Below are 13,114 nucleotides of genomic sequence, written 5' to 3' on the forward strand. Positions count from 1 at the left end.
CAACATGTGCAAAGGCCATGTGGCAGAAGGGAGGAGGCTGAAAGATGGCCTTTGTGTTTGGAGATCAGAGTGCAAGGGGTAGGTGGTCCAGGGTGATCTGTAGAGGTAGGCAGGGGCCAAGCCAAGATCTTGAGGACCTTGTTGGGAACTTTAATTTTTATCTGAAGAGTAAGGGGAAGCCGTTGGAGGATTTAAACTGGGGAGTGACACAAGGTTGACATGCCGTCTCATTGAGTCCTCGTAACAAATGTATGAGGTACGTAATATCCCTATTTTAAACCAGCACAGAAACTCAGGGTAGTGGAGATTAAGTGGCTCACCTTGCTGGTGGGGGGTGGAGGCAAGAAAGAGACTCAGGTGAGCCTGACTCCAGAGGCCTCTGTCCTCCGTATCAGCCTACCTCAATAATAATATAACAATAACCGCAGTTTTAAAATGCTTTGAACTCGTAGGATGAAAGATCTCCCTTAAATTACAAAGTGGTATTATGCCGCAGAAATCCGAGTGGTGATGAGAGAGTGGATATGCCGGGGAACTTCTAAAAGGCCCAGTCTGCATGGCTCCGGTCCAGCATCCTCAAGTTCCTTGCCGTCTGGTAGGGGGCGTCTCACGGGCCAGCTATCAACACAAGGAAGGGCTTGCCGGCTCTGGCCAGCCATCTGACACTGCCATTGTCCGTAAGGACTCATTGTCCTTGAAATGTGCCCGAGCTCTGTGCTTTCAGCGGTTTTGAGCTGGGAAATCAGATCAGGGCAGGTCGTGCGTGGTTTCACTGGAGGAGTCGTGCCGTGCCAAGTTTCTGCTTTCTCCTTCTTGGGTAGTCGGCTGACTTAAGTGGATTCTTAGAATCTGGTTGTAGAGATCACCATCTCAATTTTGAACCCAAGAAGCCCTTGTTCAGGGTCGAAATGGGGAAACAGCTGCTGGCCCGCAACCCTTGAAGCTCCTGTTGGTGACGACGCATGTCTGTTCCTTTCTAGTTGACCATGTGGTTCCCGAGCCTGGGACCAGCCTGCTGGCTGCCTTCGACCAGTGGAGGGAATGGGCCGACAGCAAGTCCTGCTGCGACTACTCTCTGCACGTGGACATCACCGAGTGGCACAAGGGCATCCAGGAGGAGATGGAGACCCTGGTGAAGGACCACGGTAGGTTGTGCTGCCCCAGCGCCTTCTGGGGATATTTCCTTCTCAGCCCACGAGCTGGCTGAGCCCTGAAGGAGAGCTTCTGGGAAGAGTGCTGATCGATGCCTTCTGCATCCCTGTGCCTGCCAGGAGGGAGGGCTTAGTAGGCTGCAGCTCGTGCTCATTGCAGGTGGCCAGACAGCTAGTCACAGCTTACTGGTGCGAGCGAGCTGTGTGCGCCAGCCAGGCTGGAGAGTTGAGGCTGTGAGAGTGATTTGCCCTCAAAGGATAACATGGATATCCCAGGGAGGATTCTGGGCGGTCTTAGGAGAGAGCCCGGGACCCTGAGTACAGGACTTGAGCAGTCTCTTCCTGCAGACCCAGAAGAATCAGCGTAGATTTGAGGGTGATGAGGCTCTGGGACCACCTGTGGGCTCTGTCTTTGTCCATAGGACTATTTTGGGGAGGAAGGTTCTAAGGATTGGGTTCTGAAAGATTCCCAGGGAGGCTGGGGGAAATCTTAACCACCTCAAGGTGCCTCTGGGACCCTCTTGTCCACAGGAACCTTGGGGGTTTGGGTGGTGTTACCAGACCACATCATCTTTGGGCGTCTCCTTGACCTTGGCTGTAGACTGGAGGTCACGTGGGGTCACATGTTGACCTCTTTGGATCCTAATCTGGGACTGCTAGGCCCAGAAATGCCATGAGTTATGAGTAAAATCTAGGCATGGATCTGGTAGCTATCTATAGATTTGGTAGAAAAAGCCTAGAATAAAAATCTGGAGTCTTGGGTTTATCCCTCTGCTCTTCCAGAAGCTAGCTAGTATGACCTTGGGCAAATCACTTAAATTTTATGAGTCTCAATTAGGAAAAAAAACTCACATGAGGCTATTGGGTTAGATACTTTAAGATTCATTGCGGCATGGAGGTCCCATGTGACTGCAACTAGGTAACCCTTGACCTTTCTCACTTTTGAGAGTACCGACACTCAAATGGATTCAATACTTATAATAAATTTACTCCACATCAGCCTGGAGGGTTCCCATAGCAACTGTTGCCTAGCAGGGGCCAAGGGCAGGGATGTCCTGAGGCACTGAAGCAAGGCGGCTTCCAGCACCCCCGACAACTTGAATTAAGCTCCAAGGCTAGCAGGTTGTCAGTACAGTCGTTTACCATTGTGATGAATGCTGAGCAGGGATGTCTGGTCTGGTGCCTCTGGAAGCAAGAACCCTAAAATGCCAGGGTGAGAACCGTGACATCTGCTCGTCACACTCACAGCCCTTTTCTTGTTAAAGAAACGTTTCTTAAAAATCGGCCTGAAAGGCAATCGGTTTACCAGAGAAACGACATTTATTATAGATCTTCATCTGCAGGGTCTTCTAATTCATCTTCTTGTTAAAGTCCCAACAGTTAGGACCTTTTATTTTTGACTTTTAATTGTGGTAAAATACAACATAGAGTACACTTTACCATCTTAACCATTTTTAAGTGTGCAGTTCATTGACGTTAAGGACATTCACATTGTTGTACAGCCATCACCCCCATCCGTCTGCAGACCTTTTTTCATCGTTCCAAAATGCAACTCTGTACCCATTAAACAATAACTTCCCCTTCTCCCTCCTCCCAGCCCCTGGCAACCCCCATTCTACTTTCTGCGTCTATGAATTTGGCCTATAGGTGGAATCCTACGGTATTTGTCCTTTTGTGACTGGCGTATTCCCCTTAGCAGAATGTCCTCGAGGCTCGTCTCCATATTGTAGCCTGTGTCAGAATTCCCTTCCTTTTTAAGGCTGGATAATATCCCATCGTGTGGCTGGACCACATTTTGTTTATCCATTCCTCCACAGACGCATTTTGCTTCCACCTCTTGGCTATTGTGAGTAATGCTGCTGTGAACATGGGTGTACAGATACGGGCAATTTAAACTTTTGATACAGTTTTAACTTTAGAGAAAATTGTAAAAATACTATAAAGAATCCTTATGCACCCTGTTGCCAGATTCGCCCGTTGTTCACGTTTTACCACATTCGCCTTATCATTCTGTCTCCATCTCTGTCTCTCTTTGTCTCTCCCTCTTTCTCTCTCTGACTTTCTGTCTCTCTGCATACATATGCATAATATGATTCCTTCCTTATTCTCTTCCAGATTATTGGTTTATCTGTTTGTCACGTCTCCACCTCTCTGTTTTGTCTGTCCACTAGGGGTAAATTCCTTCCTCGTGTACATGGCTTTCAAAGATCGCTTCCAGCTAACGGATTCCCAGGTGAGAAAAGCCTGCTCACTGGCATTCGGTATGTTCGGACCACTGCTGTTGTCTTGAAAGCTGCCTCCAGTGAGTGCTCACGGGAAATGGCTGGTGGGTGAAGCCCCTGATGTAACTCCCTTTAGGGAGGGTACGAACCCAGTGCCCTGGTCCCCCAGGACAGGTGTTCCACCAAGCTCTGGAATCAGCCACCTGCCGTGGGCCAGTGTGGCCGAGAGGTGTTCCCCGACCCTCTTTAGCAAACCTGGTGCAGAGAAGGTGTCATCCGAGAGCTTCTCCTAATTCAAGCCCTTTTAGGTTACGCTGCCTCTGTTAATTATCTGTTAATTACCGAGAGGTCCTGCCCTGCCACCTGTGGCCAGAAACACTGCCCTCGGGCGTGGCCTTAACAGAAGCAGTGAGGGGTCCCTGTGCTGGTCCCTGTGGCTGTCAGGGAGGTGTTGTACTTGTGACCAGGAAGACAGAGGTCCCCGTCTCTGATCCCACCCCCTCCCTCTCTCAGATCTATGAAGTCCTGAGTGTGATCCGGGACATTGGAGCGATTGCTCAAGTCCACGCGGAAAACGGTGACATCATTGCAGAGGTATGTGCTTTCTCTTCATCACCTCGACGTGACCCACAGGGTGAGAGGCAGGCTCGAGAGTGGAGCAGCTTCCGTAGCTCAGCTCCGGTGGGGAAAAGCGGAGTGAGCCAGTAGGACTGTACAAACAGCCTCACTGACAGCGTGAATGTTGGGGACGCACGTGCCGTGCCGCTCGGCATCTTCTGTAGGACGTGTAGCCTTTCCACAGAGAAGTCCTTCCTCTCGGCGCTGTGACGCGGCTGCCTGTGGATGTCCACGTATAGATGTTTTACACTGTAGCCCAGGGCTGGGGACACATTGGCTCTCGGCATCCCAGGGGACAGCTGCACATATTTGGGAGGCTGGAACCGACCTGTCATAGCTCGGGCAGCAGTGGAAGAAGGGTACCGTGCCCTCTCTTCGTGGGGTCTTGGGATGAGAGCTAAGTGGTCAGCGTGCCAGTTTTTTTTGCGGTACGCGGTCCCCTCACCGCGGCGGCCTCTCCCGTTGCGGAGCACAGGCTCCGGACGCACAGGCCCAGTGGCCATGGCTCACGGGCCCAGCCGCTCCGCGGCATGCGGGATCTTCCCGGACCGGGGCACGAACCCGGGTCCCCTGCATCGGCAGGCGGACTCTCAACCACTGCGCCACCAGGGAAGCCCCAGCGTGCCATTTTGAGGTCTTGCCCGAGTAATTTTTACCCACGTCTCAGCAGTCAGAGCCATCTGGGGTCCAGCTCTCCCTGAAAGTCTGCTTTTCTTTAAACATTGCAGGAGCAGCAGCGGATCCTGGATCTGGGCATCACGGGCCCTGAGGGACATGTGCTGAGCCGGCCCGAGGAGGTGAGCGTCTGTGGAATGGAATGCGTGAATCCTTGTTCTGGGGCGGGCGCCACCAGAGCCACGGAGAACCCACTTCCTGCCTGTTGAGAATTGGGCTTCTCGGGTGCTGGTTTTGGTTCCTCTGAGAAGTCACATCACCCACTGAGAAGTGTCTACACAGGCAAAGTGAAGGGTTAGACTGTGCCGTGGGGTAAAGCAGTATGGCTTGTTTAGCCTAAAGACTCCTCTTTCTGTCTCTAATTCTTCAAGCCCTTTCTTGGGTAGACAGACACAAACAGCTTTTTTATTAGCCTCCAGCAGTTGGGGTTTTGTGGTTCATAAACCAGGGCCTCCAGAATCTTACCATAACAGCTCTTCTAAGTGTCTAGAAAGCAGAAGGGGGACTGTAAGTTTTTCCGTGATAAGTCTGCACAGGGTATAACATAATCAGCAGAGTGTGGTAGACAGAATCTTTCAAAATCGAGGAGGGAAAATTCAGAGCAGGGTTCTTGCTGGCCCCGACGCTGAGAGTCACCGTCCTGGGTGGCGAGGCTTGTGAGTGAGGAGGGGGTGCTCACATCTTATGTGACAGAGCACCTGTTTTTCTAAATTAGAATCTGTGGTCTCTGAATGCTTTTCAGGAGTTGGCTCTTTAAGGAAAGGCTCAAGGTCAGGCGTTGGAGGACTTGGCAGCTCTGAGCAGAGGATGCTGGGGGTCTCGTGGAAATGAATAGATTTTTGTCCTTCCAGGAAAAGAGACAGGCAGAGGGGGCAGATAAAATCATCACGGGAGTGGATGGTGACTTAAAATTAGGATTTTTCCTCCTGGAAACAGGTGGAGGGAGTTGCTGGGTGAGAGGGGTACTTGCACAGATACTCCGAAGATTCCTTTCTGTGCCTTTGTTTCCCCTTCAAGGCTGGCCTCGGTGATCATTTTAACCGCATCTCCCTGGATAAAGCTGTGGGAGTGGGAAGGGCGGCGCAGGCATGACGGTCCCCAGACCCATCCTCCTTGGAGGTGGCTGGCCCTGCGTTCAGTCTTGAAACAGTTTTGGGATCCAGCCTTGGAGCTGCAAGGTCTCCAGGAGGGGCAGAGGGATGCCTCTCCCTTCTTTTCCTTGTAAGCCCCACTGGGAGCTAGCATTTCCTGAGTACCCAGAGGTGCCAGACACTGTGCGTAACAGCCCACATTTCAGCTTTAGAGCGTCCTGTGAGGGCAACGCAACACAGCCTCCTTCTCACAACTCCAGGGGACGCCATTCAGTCCATTGCACGGCTGGATCCAGGGCACCCATTCCATTCTGCTGCCTTTGTGTGGTGCTGCCCGGAGGTGTCCTGCAGTGAAGTGTGTCTCGTGTAAAGAAATCACGGGGGGTGTGAAGTTTAGCATCAGAGAGCTAGAAAGTGCAAGCAGTATCCTGCCTGCCCTCCCGACCCCTCAGTGTGTACACACACACACCCCCGGAACCCAAGCTCAGTGGGAAGCCAGCGGGCCTGTGTAACCAGGTGGTGACACCTGGGGCTGGGCTTCATTGGAAAGTGGACTCTCACCTCATCCGGTGGCTGGGCTGGATCAGCTGGGAAGAGGAAGAGGGTATTGTCCTCTGGGAAAAGCAAACGCCCCTCTTCCTGATACCCGGGGCTCCTCGTGAGAGCCGTGCACTTGTTTCCATTTCAGAGCCTTCCCTGGGGCTTGCTTCCGTCTCCCCCACCGTCTCCTTTGCATCCCCAGGTCCCTGCAAACCCCAAATAGAAAGCAAGCCCGCCCTGGGTTTACTGAACAGGCCAAAGCTATCAGAGGAGAGAGGTCCTGGTTGCTATTTTGACCACAAACATCAAACCTGTTTTTCCACATCGAGGCTGGGAGAGTTCTCTTGTAGCCGCTGTTGCACTGCGAACCTCAGAATCCCCAGCCGTAGATTGGGAAGGCTCTTTCAGGGGCTGGCAGAGCGGCAACGCTCCAACACGGGGAGCTTCTGGCTCCTCGGGAGGGTCCTGTGGTCTCACGAGAGGCTGCTTTGGGGACTTTCTCTTCTGTCTGCTTTCCACGGTCACCTGCCTCTCAGCTGATTCAGAGGCACCGACTCTAGGCTGGGCACAGCATGTGGTGCTTCCCCTGAGCAGGTGCACCTCTAGGTCAGCCCTGTGAGCTGCCAGGCGCCAGCCGCCCCCTTCTCCCTTGGCTGCTGGGGGTGGTTTTTTAGTTCATCGCCAGGAATCTGTTAACAGTGTGTTAAACCCTCTGTAAGAGATAAAGAGGATAAAACATGGATGCATTCTGAGGGAACTGAGTTAACTTGTGCTTGAACCACACAAAATCTGTTCTTCTTCCTGCTGGCCTTTCCAACCCAACCGTGTGAGACTGCCAGTCGGAGTTCCCCCAGTTTTCAGCTGAGAAGATTGAGAGGGAGACGATAGGGGATGTGGAAATCTAGAAACCTCCTGTCCGTCAGTGGTACCCAAGCACCACTGTTATGTGTTATGATGGAGGCCTGTGGGGGACATAGAAGTGGATGAGAAAGTGGTCCCTTCTGAGAGGGATTCCAGACAAGCTGGGGAGGAAGGGGGAGATGCAAAGTAAGTAGGGGCGTGGCATGTGATGGAGTTCTGAGCCAGTTACACCTGTAAGACAGGTGTCTGGGGAGTTCCCTTGTGGCCTAGTGGTTAGGATTCTGGCTTTTCACTGCTGTGGCCTGCGTTCAGTCCCTGGTCGGGGAACTGAGATCCCGCAAGCCGTGTGGTGTGGCACAAAACAAACAAACAGAACACACACACACACACACACACACACACACACACACACAGACTGGTGTCTGGGGGGAGAGTGAGGCACTGGAGGTAAGGGTGACAGAATTCTTGATGGAGGAGGGAGCCTCCTAACTGGGCCTTGAAGCATGGGATGGCTCGGGTATGCAGACAGCTGGGGACCTGGGCCGCAAGGGGAGTGTCGTGTACTGACACTTCTGTGCGTGCCTGTATAGGTTGCTTTGCTCCCTGGACCTTGGGGTGGTCCATCTTTAAAACCAGAAACCAGGGCTTAGGTGACCCCCTAAATCCCTGACAGCTCTGTAAGGAGACAAATACAAAATTTTATGTTTAAACTGTAATACTGTTGTCATAATATTGAAGCCAGAGTTCACTGTGTGTGAGACAGTTTATGTTTAATATCGGAGGCATGCACATGTGCACCAGGACGGTACACGTGGATCCTTCCATGGTTCTGGGTGAAACGTGGAGACGTGGGGTTTATATGACCTTCTCTCTCCGCGAGGTGACCTTAGAGCCTCTGCCCTCACGGCAGTTGCCCGACTACGGGGTGGGGAGGGCTCAGAGCTCACTTTCCAGCGGATGAGCCAATCCAGACAGGGCCCTGGGGCCCAGATTCTCCCACCAAAGCAGTCTTCACAGAAGCCAGTGCTCCAGGGTAGGGCCCCCTAGAACTGGCACTTCTGCTCCATTTACTCCCTAATCAGCATGACTGTGCATTCTGGTTCCCCCGGGGCAGTCCTGGTCCAAACCCGTTGCCCCGTGAAGTTATGAATAGCGCCTCTGTTCGCTTTCAGAAGAGTCTGGGTTGGGACAGTGAATTTGGGCAGTCACCTGCACCCCTGGAAGCCATGCAGATTCTAGTGGCGTCCTGTTTGCATTTCACCCTGTGGACTTTTATGGTGACCGCAGAGATGCAAGACGTCCCTCCTCCGTGCTGCCTGGGCTAGAGGCCCTTGTGTTGCAACTGGAGCCCAGGAGAGGGGAGGCCGATTGTTCAGCTATGCCAGGAATTAAAAACACTTGGATGTTTAATGAGCTTTTTCAAGAGCTGTTTGGTTTGCCTTTGCGTCTCGAGACATCTCTCTTCACATAGTTGAGACCCAAGAGACCAAATGTGAAGGATGTCCTCGTATATTAAATTAGATCACCCCTTAGCGCAGTTGCGGAACTTCAGCTCTTGGCCGAGCTGCCGTAGAGACTGGTTAGCTAAGATGATTCAGTCCAGAGCTTGGTCATTTCTTATGAAAAGTAGCAGCTCTTTATGGAACAGCCTAGCTTTAACCATTAACCCAAAATGAAGTCACTTATTTGCTCAGTAAACATTTTTGAGCACCTGCTGGGTACCAGGTGCTATCCCGGGAGAACTGCCCAGAGGATGCAACAAACCAAGGAGGACCCAGTCCCTTGCCTGAAAGAGTTGAAGCCAGCCTTTTTGCCCGGATCCGGGAGAGAGCAAAAGGCTTTCTGAGGTCCTCTGTTACATCGTCTCACTTGCCCCTTCAGCTGCTCATGCCAGGCACACACTGCTGATTCCCCTGTACGGTATAACGGTCTAAGAGCTAGTCTCACCTGACCGGTAATCCCTTGGGGTTATTTAGCAGTAATCCCAAGGGATTACATCATTCACTGAAGCATCCTGCTTAAAGAATCAGGTTTCTGGTTAGAGCAGCCCTCCCATCTCGTGCTGAAGGGTGTACCAGTCTGTGGCTGGTGATGATTGGTTTGCCTATACAGAGGGGCCTTTGGTTTACACAAATCTGCCTGCTCTGTTCCCAGAGCCCTGTGAGGTCGCATTGTTTCTTAGATGATGCTGGCTTCATTTGTGGGCGTGGGACAGAAGCCCAACTCAAAAATTCATCACTGAATGTTCTGACTGGAGACCATGCCCCTGGAGTGAATGCACCAAACTGGGAGCCATTGGTTTCCAGGCATGGTGGTTCTCAAACATTAGCGAGTGTAAATATCACCTGGGGTCCATAAGAGCCACATTTCTGGGTCCCACCCCCAGAGTTACTGATCCTGTGGGTCTGGGGGAGGGCCCGAGGCACCTGAGAATCTGCATGTCTTACAGACCCCAGCCGATGCTGACCACGCTTAGAATCATCCACAAGGGCCAGGAAGGAATTGCCCCATCCTTTCAACCAATCAATATCGAGTGACACTAGGCACGTCACATCCCCCGCCTGCAGTGCCACTCACGGTAGAGCCCTGAGGACACAGTGGTCTCTGGTTCACCGTGGCCTCTCCCGGTGGGAGGAGGGTAGAGACGGGCTCAGGGGGACAGACTGAGTGTGGGTGCAGTTCTCACGCTTGGATGCTCTACTGCAGGTCGAGGCTGAAGCCGTGAACCGTTCCATCACCATAGCCAACCAGACCAACTGCCCCCTGTACATCACCAAGGTGATGAGCAAGAGTGCCGCGGAAGTCATCGCCCAGGCCCGGAAAAAGGGTAAGCGCCCCCTGCGGTCTGACTGCGCGCAGGTTCCGGGGGCGAGGGGGAGGGCTGCTTTTCCAACCCCTCCTGCCAAGTGGGTCGTTCTGCTCTCCTCACGTTCCAGCATTAACCTAATTACAGCTGGGCACGGCGGGGAGCTCCAGTTTCTTGCTGTGTTCCGGGGCCGCGGCCGTGTTGGCATCTATTTAAAGCCGCGCACAGCGCAGGGTGGGTGGACGGGCACACTTGCCTCCTGCCCCCACTTCTGTAGAAAAGTCGGAGTTCGTTTGACGCAGTCTAAATGGACCAGGCACATACACAGATGACGTCAGTCCATGCGCCACAGAATCCTGGGGAACCTTCTATGGCTAAGCACCGTTCCCCTCCGTGGCTGGTAGTGATTTCCGCTGGGGTGTGTGAGAGAGTCTCATGGGGGCGTAGGATGGGGATTTTGCCCTGGCCGCCCTCGTGTCCTGTTCTCCTCGTGCTGGAGTGGCTCTTTGTAGATTATAGCGATATATTCTGGACTGAGGCTGGTCCTCTGTTCCAGCGGGAAGGTTCTTGGAAACTAATTTACTAAGTGCTGCTTCCAGGAGATGTGCTGTGAGCACCTTAATGCATTATGAATGCAGCACAGCCCTACTGAACCTGCCTTTGACTGTGAGTACGGGTGATCACACCACGTGGTCTGTGCTTGGGAGTGTAGCTCCACTTACAGAAAGAAAGCCTGATCCTGTTTAGTGGACTTGGGGTGGATCTTGTCTGGATCAGAACATGAGTATCATAGAAGAGTTCTCCCTCCCTCCCTCCCTCCCTCCTTTCTTCCTTCCTCCCTCTTTCCCCATTTTATTTCCCAACCCGATTGCCTCTTTGCATTTCTCCAGCTCGGTGTCTCCATTTCTCTCTTGACTTTCTTCTAGCTTTCTCCTGGTCTCTGTGCCACTTTCTTGGTGTCTCTCTCTCCCTCCCCCCGACCCCTCATTCTTTTTTGATTCCTTTATCTCTCCCCATGTGTCTTTCTTTCTCTGTCAGCAAGGGAGAAGTCTGACCTCTCTGGTTTGTTTCTGGTTCTCTGTGGGGTGTGATCCACGTGGATCCGGATTTTTTCACTGGTGGGTGAGTTGGTGCAAGACTTAGAACAAATTGCTCAATGACCACTGAGTCAGCCCGTCCCAGGAGCTGACAGCCTCTAGATGGACCCAGCAATGAATTCCTAGCCCCTGTTCTTTGCAGCTCCCCTGGGGCCTTTGTCCTTAGGCTCTTCATGAAATGGTTGCTGCGATACCAGTTTTTTGGAAACCTGCCCTCTCCTGGCAGCTAGAAGGAACTGCCTTTTTGAAATGGAACATTCGCTTCGAATCGGCTCTGAGTTGTTTCTAGGAGACATGTGGATGATTACTGTCGGTGACCCTCCCTCACCTGGGCCCTTTATCACCCAGGCACACATTTGCAATACGGGAATCAGCCTCAGCACCCAACGCTAATCACAGAATCGCTGCTTCCATGTAGCGGGGTGGGGTGGACAGCTGGCACGACGTGTGCAAAGGGGAAGTTGGGGGCTGCTTATTTTAGTAACCGTACCATACCCAGGTGAAAATAAGAGATAGAAAGTTAAGCGAACATTTTAATATAGTTTTAATATAATTAAACATTCGATTTAGCAGAATTGAAACACCGAGGCCATGTTTTCCAATTCGGATTCTCACTTGTCTGAATTTCAAGATGGAGGTGTCTCGGTTCTGGGGCAGGTGGCACTGGCCCTGCTCTGGGGCTGCAGAGGGAGCTCTGGGCTCCAGGCCTCCCTACCGGCAGTGCTGAGGCTCCTTTCTCCTTTCTGTGTCTCAGTTTTCCCAACTGAAGACGCAGAGCTGGAGTCCAGGCCCTCTCAAATATCCGCGACTCAGCACCCCAGGATGTCGTTCTGTTGTCTTTATGACTTAGACCCTGTGTGTGTATTGGGGGCTGAGCACCAAGAAGGGACCACTTCAGTGGTACATAACATATACATACAATACACCATAAAGCTGTATTGAGCGTTAGGGCTCTGGGATCAGTATCCTGTCCTGGATGAAATCCCAGCTCCACGAGGCACTAGCAAGTGATGGTAGGCAGGGGACTTACCACCTCTAGGTCTCATTTTCCATCTTCAGGGGAGGATAGTAGAGGTGACAAAGGCAAAAGGATGATGCTTAAATGAGATAATGCACGTAAGGGCTATGAAATAACGGTACCTACTACTATGATGATTAAAGAGTGAAGGGCTGGTTTAACTTTGGGCTTGTTAGAAGAGCAAAGCAAAGATGCCTCTGACCTGGACCCTGGAGGCAAGTATGGGACGCTGCCGACATGCTGTGGCTCCTTTTCTTCCCCTGTAAAATAGAGAGTTCCCTTATTTATTCCACGAACTTTTACTATGTGATACTTAAGGCGTTTGAGCTGGAGGTGAGAAATGGTCCCAGCCCTGTTAGCTCCTTTACTAGCAGTGGGAGGGTGCAGGAGCAGATGGTCACATGGGAAATAGTTTATCAAAGAGGTGCGAGCCAAGTATGGTTAGAGCACAGAGGAAGGTGCCACTGTTCACAGACACGCAGTGCAGCCCCCTACCCGGTCTTAGAGGGGTCAGGCTGTGTAAAGCAACTCAGCATCTCTGTGCGAATGTGACCTGTTGAAAAACCAGAACTCCATCAATGGCTAGAGCAGTAGCATCTCCCCTGCTGGTCTCCATGTGCCTCCCACCCAGAGACCTGCAGGTCCTAAGTCCAAGACAGGAGGTGTTTAGGTAAGTGAAGGTGTGAGATGGAGCGTGAGTGAGGACTGTTTCCACGGGGCTGCATTGCCTGTGCTGCTTCCTTCATTCTGTGTCCTTCCACAGGACAACGTGTCACCAACCCCACTCTGCAGATAAGGAAATGAAGACACAGCCAGCACCACGATACCTTGGGCAGTTTTCACTCTTCAAAAGACCGTAGACACAGGTCGATGTAATAGGCTCATGTCACAGAAAGGAAACTGCAATGCGGAGATTAACTATCTTGCCCCAGGTCATCCAGCCCGTGGGAAATAGAACCCTTAGTTCCAGACTCCGGGGCAGCTCTCTTTCCACCGACTGTCGGGATTTCTTGCGAACAGGCACCCTCCGTCTGC

General features: G+C 52.2%; 1 protein-coding gene across 6 annotated transcripts in view; it reads left to right on the forward strand.

Moving 5' to 3' along the window:
- DPYSL2 (dihydropyrimidinase like 2) overlaps positions 1-13,114 on the forward strand; it is a 119,226-nt gene that overhangs the window by 83,806 nt on the left and 22,306 nt on the right. For all 6 annotated transcript variants that reach the window (XM_024767763.1, XM_024767759.1, XM_024767760.1 and 3 more), the window contains 5 exons: positions 981-1,145; positions 3,323-3,384; positions 3,887-3,967; positions 4,720-4,788; positions 9,865-9,985. In XM_024767763.1, coding sequence (XP_024623531.1) covers positions 981-1,145; positions 3,323-3,384; positions 3,887-3,967; positions 4,720-4,788; positions 9,865-9,985 — 498 coding nt within the window. The remainder of the gene's footprint in view (positions 1-980; positions 1,146-3,322; positions 3,385-3,886; positions 3,968-4,719; positions 4,789-9,864; positions 9,986-13,114) is intronic.

The sequence above is a fragment of the Neophocaena asiaeorientalis genome, unplaced genomic scaffold (assembly GCF_003031525.2).
Source record: "Neophocaena asiaeorientalis asiaeorientalis breed wild unplaced genomic scaffold, Neophocaena_asiaeorientalis_V1.1 scaffold523, whole genome shotgun sequence".
In the NCBI taxonomy this organism is placed as follows: Eukaryota; Metazoa; Chordata; class Mammalia; order Artiodactyla; family Phocoenidae; genus Neophocaena; species Neophocaena asiaeorientalis.